The sequence below is a fragment of the Bombina bombina genome, chromosome 5 (assembly GCF_027579735.1).
Source record: "Bombina bombina isolate aBomBom1 chromosome 5, aBomBom1.pri, whole genome shotgun sequence".
In the NCBI taxonomy this organism is placed as follows: domain Eukaryota; kingdom Metazoa; phylum Chordata; class Amphibia; order Anura; family Bombinatoridae; genus Bombina; species Bombina bombina.
The window spans coordinates 251,907,449-251,926,707 of NC_069503.1; the positions used below are offsets into that span (position 1 = coordinate 251,907,449).

General features: G+C 36.2%; 1 protein-coding gene across 1 annotated transcript in view; it reads left to right on the forward strand.

Annotated features, from left to right (window-relative positions):
* Positions 1–13,527, forward strand: part of C5H10orf67 (chromosome 5 C10orf67 homolog) — a 401,727-nt gene extending 388,200 nt beyond the window's left edge. Inside the window, exon 17 of the mRNA XM_053713953.1 lies at positions 13,329–13,527. Coding sequence (XP_053569928.1) covers positions 13,329–13,432 — 104 coding nt within the window. The 3' untranslated portion in view covers positions 13,433–13,527. The remainder of the gene's footprint in view (positions 1–13,328) is intronic.
* The last annotated feature ends 5,732 nt before the right edge of the window (positions 13,528–19,259 follow it).

Here is a 19,259-nt window from a genome sequence, read left to right on the forward strand (position 1 = left end):
TTTCAATTCAAATACATCTAAAGGGTTGTTTGTGCCTGGCAATAATTAACTATGGTGACACCTGCCATCAGAGGCATTAGGATTAACTTAGGTTGGAGCCCCAAACATAACCAGGTAAAGCCTTGAGTATCTAAAGAGCTGCTGTTTAACATATTATTTATAGTTATTTTGTATTGCTCTATGGATGCTTTCTATGCATGTGGTATAATAGGTTAAATAACTGCTCTGAGGAATTATAGCCTATGTGTAGGCAGTTAACAAAGTCTGTAGGAGGAGGATCAAAACATCTTTTTATATTTATAAAGATCTTTATTGGATTTCAACATGTTTTAACAAAGAATGATAACAACATTACCAGCAGAGTAACATTAGGTCAACAGTACCAGATTTGGCCAAAGTGAGTTGGGATTTGTCTCATGATCTATACCACAAGTTTTTATACCTGGACATGATAAGAAAAACCCACCATATAATGCATTGTTCCAGGTTGTCCCATCATCTCCCATTTAATAATGTCAACGCAAACTACTTCTGATTATTTTGACTACTGACAAAGTCTGATAAGTAAATAACTTGCTATATTTTAAATGATATACCTGTAATATAAAATGCAGTTATAATTCAATTTAAAAACTATGCAATTTATTTCTTAATCAAGAAATGTTAAACCTGTTATATGTAGGTTTATATGAACAATTACATGCTGTTTAATGAATGGCTCAAACCCAAACCCTATTCCAGTCAAAGAAGTAAATGATTAACAAAAGCAGGTACCGATGGCCTTAAAGAAAGGGTGGCATCTATAGAAAATGTTGTATGTACATGAAGAGTTCCATATGCACAGTCCAAGATTTATGAGCAAAGTTATTAATAATGAAGACACAAGAAGAATCAGAAGAGTAACAATGAAAAACAGAAGAGAAAACACCACAGGGAACTTTTCGTTGCCCTTTGAGTGACACTGTCCAGAATGCAAGATAGGCTTGAATGGAATAAAAACCCAACCACTCACACAATAGCATTAAAACTGCATCTTGGGAGATGGTGAATTCCAGCTGAGGATGTATTAGTAGCAATTAAGCTTTTGCTTGATGGTTATTTGCAGGAAAGTTATCTCAATGGTTGGCCTAGTAAGCAACCAAGGGTGCAGGATTGAGAGGGAGGTTTAGGTAGAATGAAACCCCCACAGCTCTTACACACTTGAAATTCTTTTCTGGAAGTAACATATCCTGGTTCCAATCTTTCTAAATACATTTTTATTCAAAGAATTTCTGTTATATGTTCAACAGGTCTTGCTTGTGAAAACAATATTTCATTGGCAACTCTTATGTGAAAACGTTTGACATTTTCAACTTATCAAGCTGCTCTTATAGAGGAGTCTTAAAGGGACATTAGACCATTGGGGATTGTGACTTTATAAAATCACTTATAACTGACTTCAGCAGAAGAGATAAGATAAGGTAAACACGATTTTAAACCGAAGGTAACTAAATGGAACATAAAACACAACATGGCTGCTTCAATACCTAACAGAGGTAAAAATAAAGAAACAGTAAACATGTAGGAAGTGCTTATCCACTAAAATCCAAACTTGACAATAAAAACCTCAAAATTGGATAAAAATGGAAATCTAAAAATACAAGTAGTTTAGATGCGCCTATATTACCACCACAAAAGGTAATTTAGTCTAAAAATGGATAGCACAACTAAGAAAACGACAGATTAAAGTCAAAGATAAAAATAAATTTAAATAAACAGAGTACTACTAAAAAAATATAACTTTCACACAGAAAATAAGATAAGAAAATCTTTACTAGTTAAAAAATAACACACACCAATGTATAAATAATTAAATAAATGTCCTATATAGAAAGTAACTATACTATCTATATTTTGTTGAGGTTAAAATACAATCTATATTTCATTAAGGATTAATTACACCAAGGTATAAATACACTCAGTTGAATTAATATATTCTGCCTTAAACAAAATTATTCCCTGCCAGCAAAGCAGATAGTGTCAATAGATAATATATGCAAATGAATAATATATAATATAAGCAAATGAATATTAAAACAGTATAAAATAGTATAAAATATGTTATTCCCAAAACACTGGCCAGTAAAAGGAACACCGCTATATGAAAGATGCCCGGGACTATTTGATCAGTCTGAAAAAATCCATCTAAAAATATAGATATAAGGAGAGGAAATGTCCATAGAGGGATAAAGTCTAATTGTACTTTAAAGCGATTACCTGTAAAAGCTATTTGCAGAGGTGCCAATCAGCTGTTATCCTCGAAAATAGTTGCGGCACGTCCTTGAGCCCGGATAGTGTGAAAACAACTTCTCCCTAGAAAGGTCTTCTGGTTACTTCTTCAGATATATGTGAGCAAACTCACTTCCACGGTATCTGCGGTATCCGTTGCCTCAATACCTTATAGAGACTGAAACTTTTAACTTATTTCTTCTATATTTAAACATCTAATACCATTAAAAATGCATGTGCATATAATTCTTAGACTTATCGTTCTTTGAATATATCAATATATATGTATTATTTATTTACGCCTAGATTTAGAGTTTGGCGTTAGCCGTCAAAAGAAGTTAGAGTCAGGCAGGAAAGGGTCTACCGCTCATTTTCTTTCCGTGACTCGAGGCTACCGCAGATCCCCTTACATCAATTGCATATCCTATCTTTTCTATGGGATTTGCCTAACGCTGGTATTACGAGTCTTGGAAGAAGTGAGCGGTAGAGCCTCTACCGACAAGACTCAAGTCAGTAGTTAAGAGCTTTATGGGCTAACGCGGGAACATAAAGCTCTTAACTACCGTGCTACAAAGTACACTAACACCCATAAACTACCTATGAACCCCTAAACCGAGGCCCCCCACATCCCAAAACCTATAATAGATCTTTTTTTAACCCCTAATCTGCTGCTCCAGACACCACCGCAACCTACATTATAGCTATGAACCCCTAATCTGTTGTCCCTAACATTGCCGACACCTATATTATATTTATTACCCCCTAATCTGCCCCCCCCCAATGTCACCGCCACCTACCTACACTTATTAACCCCTAATCTGCCGACCGGACCTCGCCGCCACTATAATAAATGTATTAACCCCTAAACCGCTGCACTCCCGCCTCGCAAACACTATAATACATTTTATTAACCCCTAATCTGCCCTCCCTAACATCCCCACCACCTACCTACAATTATTAACCCCTAATCTGCCGCCCCCAACGTCGCCGCTACTATAATAAAGTTATTAACCCTAACCCTAACACCCCCCTAACTTAAATATAATTTAAATTAATCTAAATAAATTTACTATAATTAAAAAAATTATTCCTATTTAAAACTAAATACTTACCTATAAAATAAATCCTAAAATAGCTACAATATAACTATTAGTTACATTGTAGCTATTTTAGAATTTATATTTATTTTACAGGCAACTTTGTATTTATTTTAGCTAGGTACAATAGCTATTAAATAGTTAATAACTATTTAATAGCTACCTAGTTAAAATAATAATAAATTACCTGTAAAATAAATCCTAACCTAAGTTACAAATACACCTAACACTACACTATCAATAAATTAATTAAATAAATTACCTACAATTAGCTAAACTAAAATACAATTAAAAAACTAATCTATAATACAAAACACTAAATTACAGAAAATAAAAAAAAAAATTACAAGAAGTTTAAACTAATTACACCTAATCTAAGCCCCCTAATAAAATAAAAAAGCCCCCCAAAATAATAAAATGCCCTACCCTATTCTAAATTATAAAGTAATCAGCTCTTTTACCAGCCCTTAAAAGGGCTTTTTGCGGGGCATTGCCCCAAAGTAATCAGCTCTTTTACCTGTATATAAAAATACAACCACCCACCACCCACATACCTCTACTCTAACCCACCCAAACCCCCCTTAAATAAACCTAACACTAACCCCCTGAAGATCTCCCTACCTTGAGTCATCTTCACCCAGCCGAGCCGAATTCTTCATCCAAGCGGAGCAAGAAGAGGTTCCTCCATCCGGTATAGAAGTCTTCATCCAAGCGGGGCAAGAAGAGGTCCTCCATCCGGTAGAAGTCTTCATCCAAGCGGGGTCTTCTATCTTCATCCATCCGGAGCGGAGCCATCTTCCATACAGCCGATGTGGAGCCATCCTCTTCAACCGACGGACTAACGACGAATGACGGTTCCTTTAGGGGACGTCATCCAAGATGGCGTTCCTCAAATTCCGATTGGCTGATAGGATTCTATCAGCCAATCGGAATTAAGGTAAGAAAAATCCGATTGGCTGATTCAACCAGCCAATCAGATTGAAGTTCAATCCGATTGGCTGATCCAATCAGCCAATCGGATTGATCTCGCATTCTATTGGCTGTTCCGATCAGGGGCTTTTTTATTTTATTAGGGGGCTTAGATTAGGTGTAATTAGTTTAAACTTCTTGTAAAAAAAAATTATTTTCTGTAATTTAGTGTTTTTTTTTTTTGTATTATAGATTAGTTTATTTAATTGTATTTTAGTTTAGCTAATTGTAGGTAATTTATTTAATTAATGTATTGATAGTGTAGTGTTAGGTGTATTTGTAACTTAGGTGAGGATTTATTTTACAGGTAATTTTGTAATTATTTAACTAGGTAGCTATTAAATAGTTATTAACTATTTAATAGCTATTGTACCTAGTTAAAATAAATACAAAGTTGCCTGTAAAATAAATATAAATCCTAAAATAGCAACAATGTAACTATTAGTTATATTGCAGCTATATTAGGGTTTATTTTATAGGTAAGTATTTAGTTTTAAATAGGAATAATTTATTTAATTATAGTAAATTTATTTAGATTAATTTAAATTATCTTTAAGTTAGGGGGGTGTTAGGGTTAGACTTAGGTTTAGGGGTTAATAACTTTATTATAGTAGCGGCGACGTTGGGGGCGGCAGATTAGGGGTTAATAATTGTAGGTAGGTGGTGGCGATGTTAGGGAGGGCAGATTAGGGGTTAATAAAATTTATTATAGTGTTTGCGAGGCGGGAGTGCGGCGGTTTAGGGGTTAATACATTTATTATAGTGGCGGCGATGTCCAGTCGGCAGATTAGGGGTAAATAAGTGTAGGTAGGTGGCGACAACGTTGGGGGGGCAGGTTAGGGGGTAATAAATATAATGTATGTGTCGGCGATGTTAGGGACAGCAGATTAGGGGTTCATAGCTATAATGTAGGTTGCGGCGGTGTCCGGAGCGGCAGATTAGGGGTTAATAATATAATGCAGGTGTCAGCGATAGCGGGGGCGGCAGATTAGGGGTTAATAAGTGTAAGGTTAGGGGTGTTTAGACTCGGGGTTCATGTTAGGGTGTTAGATGTAGATTTAGAGAGTGTTTCCCCATAGGAAACAATGGGGCTGCGTTAGGAGCTGAACGCTGCTTTTTTTGCAGGTGTTAGTTTTTTTTTTCAGCCAGCTCAGCCCCATTGTATCCTATAGGGATATCATGCACGAGCACGTTTTTCCAGCTTACCGCTACCGTAGGCAACGCTGGTATTGAGGGTTGAAGTGGAGCTAAATTATGCTCAACACTCCCTTTTCTGAGGCTAACGCAGCCATTCAGATAACTCTAAATACCAGCGTTGTCTTAAGGGTGAGCTGGAAAAAAAAGGAGCGTTAGCACCGCAGGTCTTTACCGACAAAACTCTAAATGTAGGCGTTAGTGTTTAATGGCTCTTTAATAAATGAGGATAGACAGACAGATGTACACATTTTATTATATGAGTCTGTGGTGTAATAGTCTATGGTTTTTATAAGAAAATGAATTAAAGGGGCAATAATCTCCTTGAGATTGTAATCTAAAATGTTTAATGAAGCTTCATAAAAAACATTGCAGAGCACTGTCATTATTTTTTTGCCCACTTTTCCTGTAATTTAATTCTGAAAATTGTGGGTTTTCCAGTTCTATAAACTAGAACTGTGCATGGCAGGTTGCACAAGCCTAGCACTGCCAGATATTGATAAGTTTACAAACTGCAAAACAATGAAGATTTTGACTACAAAATTACTGTAGCTAGCTTTGTTTACTCCAGTCAGACTTGGTTCCTCCAAATAAGGCAACTGGTGGATGAAGTTTAACTTTTTAAAAGCAGTTGCAGAAAAACAAGGTGTTCATGCAAACTTTTATAGACTAAAATATTTTTTCAGACAAATGCAGAAAAGTCTTTACAAGGTGTTTACGGCTCTTTTTATAAAAGAACAAATATGTTACAGTTTTACTTTACTGTCCATGTTGTCTTTTAACTTCTTAGAAGGGGAGGACTGGCAACTTCAGGCTCAGGGGGGCAAGTACTCCCCAGTGGCTCAAGTATATCAACCTACCCCTTTTAAAATGCTATATTTGATATCACAAAATAAAAAATGGTAGTGGATCCTTGGTTATCACGGGTCCCCTTATACGACATGGATGTAGGGTAGCCTACAGCTATAGGAACCAGGACTTCTGAGTAGTACAGACAGCAAGCAACCCACTGCTAAGGTGCATAGTAATTTGGGAACTGGGCTGGGCAGGTACAGCCCTGTCGACAAGTGAGGCGGTGTAGGGACATACAGCATGCATGGTGTGAATACAGCTTCAAACTAATTCTACACTCCCATATCTATGTATGTATGCTTATAAACACATGCTGTTTACAGACAGATACACATTTAAATGGGTTACTGAAAAAAACTGCTGGGCTCTGCACCTTCTGCACTGACCCTGATTCTATCACCAAGAGTGGCCTAGAGGGCAATTGCCACCCTGGCCTAGTCCACCCCAGTAGAAAGAATAGAAGCCATCCCTTTTTATCTAGCAGAATTATTTTCATTTTATCATATGTAATTTGAGTTCAAGTTTCATGATTTCAGAGTGTGGTGTGAGCAATATATTAAGCTTTTAAGCAAAAAAAAAAATTAACAAAATAGGAACTGGTCATGCTGACAGTCTAAAAAATAGGAGAACAGCCAAGATTTGTCGCTTGAAACAGGCCAGCATGTATTTTTAAGAGGTCAAAGCTGTTACATTTGAAAAGTCTAAAAATCTTGCCAAATGCATCAATTGAACTGTCTCCATGAAAGATATAGGGGTGTTATTACTCCACAAACACAAATTTGAAATATCTGCAAAATTCGATACAGGGCATTTCATAGAGGGATTCTGATGAGCTGGAATGGAAGGCCAGAACGCTTCAATGTGATTATGCTCATTACTTAAGCTGACACAAAAGTGTATTATAGATAGATGTTTAAAAAAAATGTTGCATCTAAAAGATGGTATTTTAAACTGTATTTTTTTTTTTTTTTTAAATTTAGCTTTTTGAGGTCTAGTTCCCATAGAAATTTTAAAACAAATTGTAATATGTAATATTTATTTTTGTCCCATGCATAGGAATAGTTGCACTTATGTTCTTATGGAAATATCAATATGTATTTACATATAAGAATATATGCCTAAGGCAGCAATACATACTGTATTATGTATATATTAATGAAGTTGAAAATGTAATTTTAATAAGAGCAGTATTTGCTTATTGTTAAAAAAATATGTATCATAAATAAGTGTATCTTTGTTTTTGTCTCTCTTTAGAGGAGACCACAGGTAAGTAGCGCAGACGTTAAACGTAAATTCCAAGGGGAAGAACAGGGCTCCTAATAGTTTTCATTCCTTTTGCCAACCTAGGAACCAAAAATCATCCTCTTCACAAAAGAATAATTCTTCCAGAAATTTCTGGAAGTCTTCTAATTTGAACACATCCAAAAAAAAAAGCCGTCCTCTTCTACCAGTCAGCATCAAGTTGTGGCCCTGATCCAGATCCTCTTCTTGTAGGGGCAGATAACATCTTTTTCAAAATGTCTGGGCTCAGCCTGTTCAAGATCCTTGGGTTTTGAACATTGTTTACCAGGGATACAGAATAGGCTTCAAAACAAGGCCTCTCAAAAGAGAGTTTTTTCTCTTCTACATTCCAAAGAACCCTATAAAAGCACAAACCTTTTTTTCAAGGTTTTTTAGGATTTAGAACTCATGGGGTGATAGTTCCAGTCCCTATGTCGGAATTAGGTCTGGATTTTTATTCCAACCTTTTTATGGTTCACAAAAAAGAGGGAATTTTCAGTATTATTGTGAATCTGAAAACCTTAAATAAGTTTCTCAGGGTTCCTACTTTGAAAATGGAAAGAATCCTGACTCTTATTTAACAAGGACAATACATGTCTACCATAGATTTGAAGGATGCTTACCTTCAAATCCCAATCCACAAAGAGCATTATCAGTATCTCAGATTTGATTTTCTGTGTAAACATTTTGAGCTTGTGGCTCTACCATTTGGTCTGGCTACAGCTCCCAGATTTTTCATGAACATTCTGGGAACGCTATTGTCTGTAATCAGAGCTTAAAGGGACACTCAACCCAAATTTTAAGCAACTTTCTAATTTACTCCTATTATCAAATTGTCTTCATTCTCTTGGTATCTTTATTTGAAATGCAAGAATGTAAGTTTAGATGCCGGCCCATTTTTGTGAACAACCTGGGTTGTTCTTGCTGATTGGTGGATAAATTCATCCACCAATAAAAAAGTGCTGTCCAGAGTTCTAAACCAAAAAAAAATAGATTAGATAACTTCTTTTTCAAATAAAGATAGCAAGAGAACGTAGAAAAAATGATAATAGGAGTAAATTATAAAGTTGCTTAAAATTGCATTCTCTATCTGAATCACGAAAGAAAATATTTGGGTTCAGTGTCCCTTTAAGGTATTTCAGTGGCTTCATATCTGGATGATATCTTGGTACAGGTTCCATCTTTACCTTTAGCAATATCTCATATGAACAATCTTTTGTTGTTTCTTTAAAGAAAATCAATGTTTTAAAGAGTTCTCTGCTTCCTCAAACCAGAGTTTCTTTCCTGGAATTTGTTATAGACTCAATATTAAAGGGAAAGTCTACACCAGAATTGTCATTGTTTAAAAATATAGATAAATCCCTTTATTACCCATTCCCCAGTTTTGCATAAACAACACAGTTATATTAATATATGTTTTACCTCTGTGATTACCTTGTATCTAAGCCTCTGCAGACTGCCCCCTTATCTCAGTGCTTTTAACAGACATGCAGTTTACCCAATCAGCGCAGACTCCTAAATAACTCCACGGGAGTGAGCACAATGTTATCTATATAACACACATGAACTAGTACTGTCTAACTGTGAAAAACTTTCAAAATGCTCTGAGCTAAGAGGCGGTTTTCAACAGTTTATAAATCAGTTTGAGCCTACCTAGGTTTAGCTTTTCAAAAATACCACCAAGGGAACAAAGCAAATTTAATGATAAAAGTCAGTTGGAAAGTTGTTTAAAATTGCATGCCCTATCTGAATCATGAAACTTTAATTTTGACTAGACTGTCCCTTTACTGAAACTGAGACTGTCTTTAACTGATCAAATTTACATGACAACTTGTGCAGAACTACAGTTAAAGCACCACTAAACATAGTAGAATAGCATAATCGAAATGCATAATAAAAAGACAATTAAAACGCAATTTGTTTGAATTTCAAATGAGTTGCCGATTTCGTTCTAACTAATTTTAAAGTTAGTTCTAATTTCCCTCTCACTGCATTATGTGACAGCCATCAGCCAACAAAAATATACAGAGAGTGCAGAATTATTAGGCAAATGAGTATTTTGACCACATCATCCTCTTTATGCATGTTGTCTTACTCCAAGCTGTATAGACTCGAAAGCCTACTACCAATTAAGCATATTAGGTGATGTGCATCTCTGTAATGAGAAGGGGTGTGGTCTAATGACATCAACACCCTATATCAGGTGTGCATAATTATTAGGCAACTTCCTTTCCTTTGGCAAAATGGGTCAAAAGAAGGACTTGACAGGCTCAGAAAAGTAAAAAATAGTGAGATATCTTGCAGAGGGATGCAGCACTCTTAAAATTGCAAAGCTTCTGAACCGTGATCATCGAACAATCAAGCGTTTCATTCAAAATAGTCAACAGGGTTGCAAGAAGCGTGTGGAAAAAACCAAGGCGCAAAATAACTGCCCATGAACTGAGAAAAGTCAAGCGTGCAGCTGCCAAGATGCCACTTGCCACCAGTTTGGGCCATATTTCAGAGCTGCAACATCACTGGAGTGCCCAAAAGCACAAGGTATGCAATACTCAGAGACATGGCCAAGGTAAGAAAGGCTGAAAGACGACCACCACTGAACAAGACACACAAGCTGAAACGTCAAAGACTGGGCCAAGAAATATCTCAAGACTGATTTTTCTATGGTTTTATGGACTGATGAAATGAGAGTGAGTCTTGATGGGCCAGATGGATGGGCCCGTGGCTGGATTGGTAAAGGGCAGAGAGCTCCAGTCCGACTCAGACGCCAGCAAGGTGGAGGTGGAGTACTGGTTTGGGCTGGTATCATCAAAGATGAGCTTGTGGGGCCTTTTCGGGTTGAGGATGGAGTCAAGCTCAACTCCCAGTCCTACTGCCAGTTTCTGGAAGACACCTTCTTCAAGCAGTGGTACAGGAAGAAGTCTGCATCCTTCAAGAAAAACATGATTTTCATGCAGGACAATGCTCCATCACACGCGTCCAAGTACTCCACAGCGTGGCTGGCAAGAAAGGGTATAAAAGAAGAAAATCTAATGACATGGCCTCCTTGTTCACCTGATCTGAACCCCATTGAGAACCTGTGGTCCATCATCAAATGTGAGATTTACAAGGAGGGAAAACAGTACACCTCTCTGAACAGTGTCTGGGAGGCTGTGGTTGCTGCTGCACGCAATGTTGATGGTGAACAGATCAAAACACTAACAGAATCCATGGATGGCAGGCTTTTGAGTGTCCTTGCAAAGAAAGGTGGCTATATTGGTCACTGATTTGTTTTTGTTTTGTTTTTGAATGTCAGAAATGTATATTTGTGAATGTTTAGATGTTATATTGGTTTCACTGGTAAAAATAAATAATTGAAATGGGTATATATTTGTTTTTTTGTTAAGTTGCCTAATAATTATGCACAGTAATAGTCACCTGCACACACAGATATCCCCCTAAAATAGCTATAACTAAAAACAAACTAAAAACTACTTCCAAAACTATTCAGCTTTGATATTAATGAGTTTTTTGGGTTCATTGAGAACATGGTTGTTGTTCAATAATAAAATTAATCCTCAAAAATACAACTTGCCTAATAATTCTGCACTCCCTGTATGTATACGTATATTCTGTGAATCTTGCACATGCTCAGTAGGATCTAGTGCCTCCGAAAGTTTTTTTTAAAATTGTGTGCTCTATCTGAATCATGAAAGTTTAATTTTGACTTTATTGTCCCTTTAATTTCCAACCCTATGGTAATTCTGTGCATGGAGTTGCTAGGTCTGATGATTGCAGCATCAGAATCCATACAATTTGCTCAGTTTCGTATGAGAACTCTTCAGATTTGCATGGTAAATCAATGGTGCATGGATTACTATCATCTTTCCCAAAGGGTCCTTTTAGATTTCATAACAAAGCAATCTCGATTATGGTAGATAGATCACAAGTTACTTTCTCTGGGGGTATCTTTTGTCCATCCAACTTGGACAATATTCACAACAGATGCAAGTCTCACAGGTTGGGGTGCAGTATGGGGGTCCAGGAGAGCCGAGGTTACAAGTAAATGTACTAGAACTCCAGAGCTTGCATCATATGAAAGAGGAGACTTATCTGCGCTTTCAATCAGACAATATCACAGCTGTGGCTTATATCAATCATCAAGGGGAAACGCACAGTTCCCTAGAGGTGAAGAAGGCCTTTCGAATTCTAAATTAGGCAATAAACAATTTCTGAATCATTTCTATGATTCAGATTATCTCTGTTACCAATCCCTTCACCCAGGGGAACGGTCTCTTCAATTAAATGTCTTCAATCAGATTGTAGAGAAGTAAAGCCTTCAAGATATAGACCCGATGGCTTCTCGGTAAAACAACATGCTTCCCAGATACTTTGTGAGATGCAGGGATCCTCAGGTGGAGTTTCTAGACACTTTAGTATCTCCTTGGTCTTTTCAGCAGGCATGCTATATATCTATCCACAAACTCAAATCAAACGAGGGATTGAGTGATTTTGGAGTTTTGGGAATCTTTGCCTCCTCCTAGTGGTCAGGAGTTGAATTCTATAACTAATAGACGTGAATTCTCACCACCATGAAATAAATTAATTTATCTGGTAAGTTGATAGTTTAACTAAACATATTCCATCCATCATCCCCCATTCATTCTCCTTGCTGTAGTGTTGGTAACATATAGAGCAGTCCCATCTGCTCTATACTGAGCACATCCATGATCTCCCAAGAAAACGAACTCCACGTGTTTATCTATTGCAGCTCCAATATAAACAGTGAATTGCTTAAATAGAGTGCGGGTAGATCGCTTTAGAAAGAATCACAGGAGTTGCCTTTGGACACTAATATGAATGCGCAAGATGTCTCCTGGAGGTCAGGAGCATTGAACATAATGGGCCATGCAACACAAATAGAGAGTGAATGTGTGGGCCACACATCCGAAGCTTTAAAAAGTGCATTTCGAGGGGTCAGGCAATGGGGCCAGGAATATATGAGTAAAAAAATAAAAATTATAAAATAATTGCCCTGAGTTATAAACGATAAGAAGCGATTCAATTATGAAATAAAAATATTGTTTATTATCACTTTAACAAATTAAAAATACTTTGAAATGAACTTACAAAACTCCAGTTTCAGATGCACAGATATACAATTGACAGAGTGTCTACTGCTTTATAGATGTGCGTTTATTAAAACAAAATGGCACTGACTGAGCTTTCCTTCACGGATGGGAGAAAAAAAATTAAGGGGACATGGAAGTCAGAATTAAACTTACACAATTTAGATATTGTGAATACCTTGAGTGCTGTAACATGGTTGTAAACATTGCTGCTATAGTGTGTTCAAGACACATTCACCCTCATACACCTACCCAGCTATGCTGTCATACAAAGGATCTACATTCAATAAAGGATGTCAAGAGAAATAGTTAAATATGTTAATAGAAGTAAACTGGTATCTATCTGAATCACAACAAATTCAATTTGGATTCCATGTCCTTTAACCCTTTCAGTGCTAACGACGGCTCTGAAAATCCCTTTTCTAATAGCAAAACACATCTTGTCTCACAAACTTCAAGCCCACTCATACAAAGCATGAAATCATTTCAATTGCTTCTATATTCTGAGAGTTATACAATGTATCACGGTATAATCATCTATTTTTCTCCTTTTTTTTTTAAGAATTGGAAGTGGTTTCTGATACCGAGGGAGATCTGGAAGATGTACCGTGTCTGCCACCTCCACCTCCCAACAGAAATAAAGAAAAAGAAGCAATCAGTATTTAGTAGTTAATTGATAACCAAGTAAATTAGATTTCTAGACTTTCATTGATTTATAGTCATTGTGGCTGCATTCAAAAAATAAAATTCTAATAAAAGTTTTACAGTTATCTTTACTATTTCTTATATAATTGTCTTATCTATACACTAGCAGTTAAAGTCATTAATATGATTTAAGAAAAAAAATGTTGTGTTGATGTGTTACATTAAAAACTCAACAGCAGTTGTAGCTTAGGTTAAACTTCCAACGCATGCTCTATGCCATTGTGTAACATTTGTGGAAAGATTTTTTCTTCTTCAGAGAGGAAACAGCTGTCTAATCTTTCAGATGTATGCATCTTTCCATCTATCAGTTGAGTGAGTGTAGATCTCCCGTCTTAAACAGATAAAGATCTAGAATGTCAATCAGTAAGAGCAGGGTATCAGCAATGTATCTGAGTAATGGAATTCATGTGCATTTTTTGTAAATGTTTGCAAAAATAGGATATGTGTTGGTGATGCATTGCACTGGGCTTTGCCATCTTGGAACCTAAGTATTCTTTGCACCCTTTGACAGAGGTGGTGAGCATTCAAAGACCAGTGATGTTGACTGCTTTCTGATAGCTACCTACTCTGTATTGTGTGTACGAACTCAAAGTGCACAATACAGATATCAAAAAGCTGGCAACAACGCTTAACTGTAAATGCTCACCACTTCTTTCACAGGGTGCAGGAGTACCTAAGCTCCACAATGGTGGAGGCCAGTATGACAATGTGAGAGGAACTCAGTTGAGAGATAAAAGAAGGGAGGAAGAAAGAGAGGCGGAGAGGGAAGAAGGGAGGAAGATTGTGGAGAGATAGAGAGAGAAGAGAGGGAGAAATAAAGAGAGAGTGGGAAGAAGTAAGGAGATAGAGGGAGGGAGAAAGAGGGTGGAGAGGGAGGGAGAAAGAGGGTGGAGAGGGAGGGAGAAAGAGGGTGGAGAGGGAGGGAGAAAGAGGGTGGAGAGGGAGGGAAGAAGAGAGTGGAGAGATAGGGAGGGAAGAAGAGAGGGAGAATTACAGAAAGAGTGGGAAGAAGAAACGAGATATAGGGAGGGAGGAAGAGAGTAGAGAGGTAGGGAGGAAGAGGATAGAGAGGGAGGGAGGAAAAGAGTGGAAATTAAAGGGCCACTCAAGTCAAAATTAAATGTTCATGATTCAAATAGAGCAGTAATTTTAAATATTTTTCAAATTTACTTCCATTAACAAAATGTGCACAGTCTTTTTATATGTCACCGATTCCTACTGAGCATGTGCAAAAATTCACAATATATATGTATATGCATTTGTGATTGGCTGATGGCTGTCACATGATACAGGAGGAGTGGAAATAGACATAACTGAAATTTATCAGAAAAAAAATCTACTACTCATTTGAAGTTGGTCAGACTAAGTGCTATTGCATTGTCTTTTTATCTTGTATTTGTAAATTATGCAAATCTACTGTATTGACTGGACCTTTAAGAGAAAAGGAGTGGAGAGAGAATGAAAAGAAGAGAGCAGAGAGAAAGAGAGTGGGAGGAATAGAGTGGAGAAAGGAAAGACTGGATATAGTTAAAGGAAGAGCGTGGAGAGAGACAGCAAGAGAGGACATGTCGCTACTTTTACAGGGGATGTTGCAGATATTTAATGATATATGAAATTGCACTGGAAATATGTGATGATTACATGGAATGATAAGTGATCAAAAAGCTGAATATGTGTATCATTTCAGTTTTATACTGTACTAGTCGATAAGCCGGCCCAGAGGGCAGTCTAATTATTTTTTAAGCTATAGATGTAGAAACAACCTATTTTGTAACTCTGCTTTTATATAAATGTTTAAAGGGACATGAAACCCACATTTTTTTCTTTCATGATTTAGAAAGAGAATGCAATTTTAAACATCTTTCTAATTTACTTATATTATCTAATTTGTTTTATTCTCTTGATATTCTTTGCTGAAAAGCATATCTAGATATGCTCAGTAGCTGCTGATTGGTTGCTGCACATAGAAGCCTTGTGTGATTGGCTCACCATGTGCATTGCTTTTTCTTCAACTAAGGATATCTAAAAAATGAAGCAAAATAAATAATAGAAGTAAAGTGTAATGTTTAAATTTCTATTCTCTATCTGAATCATGAAAGGAAGATTTTGGTTTTTTTTGGCCCTTTAAGCTACAGGTGTAGCAATACTGTATTTTTTATGGACTACTGTCTTAAATATATCAAAAATATTTTATATATAATAAACTACAGATATAGCAACACCCTATTTGGACAAACTACTATCCTAAATAAATCCAAAATGTCTACTCTTCAAATTATGTCTACTTTAAGTATATTTCTTTATATACAACATTTTTAGTAAAACAGGCATCACTACCAGTTAATAATTTGCCTTGTTCTTGTCCGTCTATGACCTTAACTTTTCATCGGCAGAGCTTTTTACCAGAGAAAAAGCTACATATAACTGTCCATGGCTGAAAACTGGCTCTGGCAAATAGATGCCAACTCTTTCTAAAGTTTGTCCTTGAGATTTATTAATGGTCATAGCGAATGCTAATTTAACTGGAAATTGTCTTCTTCGTAATACAAAAGGAAGTTCTGTATTACTTGGGGCTAAGTCTATTCGGGGAATGAAAACATTTTGCCCTTCAGCTGTACCTTTTAATTCTTGCGCAATAATTACATTTTCATGCAAAGCTTTCACAACCAATCTGGTGCCATTAAAAGACCTCTTTTGGTGTTAAGATTACGCAAAAGCATAATAATAATACCTATTTTTAGATTGAGTTTAAGAACTGGCATTCCAGAAGGAGCCAATTCATTTAAAAACTCAACTGGGTAATTATCCCTATCTTCCTGTGATTCATCATCTATGGAATCAGTACTTAAATAAGTAGAGATTTCACCTTCTAACAAACTAAGAACTACTTCATTGATTTTATCAACATCACTATTTTTTGGACATAAAATGGCCATTTTTGAAAACTTAAAAGCATCAAAATCTTTTAGCTCTTCACCAAAAATCTCTTTTACAATGGAGTCTTTGCAGATCATTTGGGATGGAATTTCAAAGATGTCTTCATAAAAACCATGCTCGTTTGTCAGTAGTTCATCTCCAAGCTTTAAAAGCCAAGAGCTAAACTCTGGATCAACAGATCATAGATTATTAGTCAGCTTCAAAAGTTTAAACTTATGCCAGAGTGGATTAAATTTTATACTGGCTTCAACTATAGCTGATCTACTTCCGTGTGCAACAACAGGAAGAGTTTGTCTGAAATCACCTCAGAGCAGAATAGTTTTGCCTCCAAAAGGTTTGTTGTAATTCATCAACTCTTGAAGGAGTTTGTCGACACATCTGAGTGCATTACTGGAAGGCATGGTTGATTCATCCCAAATAATAATCTTTGCAGTACGGATCATTTGCGCATCATTAGAAGTTTGCCTCATGGAAGAGGTTGAAGTATCCAACAAAGGAACTGGCAACTTAAACTGCAAATGGTATGTTTGTCCACCTTCAAGCAAATTTGCAGCAATACCTGTTGAAGCAACTGGTAATGCTACCTTACTATTTCCTCTAAATGTCCTCAACAAGTCTTGTATAGGTAGGTTTTACAACTACCATCAGGGCCATCAAGGAAATAACACCTTTGTGGTAAAGTTTCATTTTTCGATGCAGCAATGATTTCTTCAAAACTTTCTCTTTGAAGGTCATTAAAAGCTGCCTTCGTTTGAACTCCAGTATAACTGTAAAAAGAAGCATCATAGAATATCTCTAAGTGCATAATTTAAACAATTTTGACACTCTGGTGTGTGACCTGGGTGTCTTGAAAAGTCTTTCAAAAAGTTTTTCTTTGTACTTTTCAAAAAGCTCTTTAGCATTTGGTGGAGATGCTAAAGCACAAATAGAGCAAAAAGCTCTCTAAGCAGTCGAGGTATCATTTCACTTGCAGATTCATGAAGAGTTAAATCCCATGATTGATCATCTTCAAAAAGACAACGTTTTTGAGCTGCTTCTTTAAATGTGTGAAATTGAACACCATAAAGAAGTTGCTCCTTTGACATGAAGTTAAAGCAAGCGTAAACAAAATATCTCAACATCTGAAATTACAAAGTACATTCGACCAATAGTGTGATTTGCTCGATCTTGTACACTTTTTTTTCCAGGTTGTTGTCTTTTGATGAAAAACAAAATGCTTAGGAATATCAGTGTAAAGATATGCATGAGCTGACAAATGTTCTTGATTAATTTAAACCAAGCAGTCAAAGTTGTGTCTCTATAATGTGTTCTTTCTACTGCACTTTCAATATTGTCTGGACTGTTCTCCAGGAAGGTGAACTTGTAATCGCACAATGGTATGCGATTGATGGTGCATATGAAAGCCAAAAAGCCACCATGCTGCTTCTGGAGCACTAACATATCTAGAATCCATAAATGAAGTTATCTCATAATGAAGAAGTGTTTCATGTTCTTTAATATATATATATATATATATATATATATATATATATATATATATATATATATATAATATTTGCGCAGTCATGCCCTCTATAAATATATTTGAATATGTACTTTACACTTTTTATAGAAGCACAGCTCTCGATATTAATATGGCAGTTGTATTTTAATGTCAAGTATGGGTTATATGGTACAACCCAAGAGTTATAATTTTTTTTACCATTTATTTCAATTGAAACACTTTTTTTGCTTCTCTTGTAACGTGGATAACCATCTACATTGGTCAAAGTTTTTTTCTTGGAAAGATTTTGGAAATTGCTTAGAGCAAACCCCATCAACCATACATGGAGATCTTAAATGATGCTCCCGAGTCCCCACAGGGCCAATGTATCATGTGTTTGGTAACATTTGCATTTAACCGTGGATTGACTTGAATGTCAGGTATTAATGCACAAATAAAGCTATAAATTACTTGTGCATATTTAGGCTTATCTTGTGCACATAATATAAACAAAATATGTGCATGAGGTAATCCACGTTTTTTAAATTCAATTACATGAACTTTGGCAGCTGGTTTACCCAAAACTTGTTTCTTTGTTATATCATCAAGAAGTTCTTGAAGTTTTAAATGAAAAACTCTTGCCACTAAATCAGGTCGAAATTCAACTGCTTGACCTTCTTTCAGATTAACAACAATTTCAGACCATTTCATGTCATAGTTATGAAAAAATCAGGCTTCCCATACTTTCTTACAATAGCCATGGCATCTTGGTAATTCTGTACCATGTTTCTGGGACTACCTTGGAATATAGATGGAAGTATAACTGCTTTGCCTGGAAGTAAGCCCTGCTCTGCAGCTAAGATGGTCCATGAGACCTGTATACTTTTCAACCCTTAATTTTGACTGATTTTGTCTTACATAGTTTAAATGATTACCTTCTGTTTTAACATATGCATCTACAAAGTATTGCTGAGTCAATTTGCCAGCACTCAGAAATAGGTTAAACTTGTTACGGATGGAAAGTATATATCCATAAAATTGCATTTGTGTGACCCTTTTTTCTTGGCTTTGCTAAGGATTGAGTTCTTATAACTCTAACAATAGAAGGGTTGTAATTAAGTTTCATTTTAGGTGACCAACTTTGATCCCCAAAAGGCAAAAGAAGTGTATACAACATTGGCTCTAAATTGGGATCTAAAATATTTATCCTTTCTGGGGGGGGGGGGTTTCATTGTTAGGACTTCAACAATGAATAATAAGATCTCGCTCAAGAGGAGGTTCACCATCTGCATTTTGGAAAATAATAGCTACTTCATTACACCGAGGAGCATTATATCTACGTTGATCATTTTTTTTGCGATCTTGTAC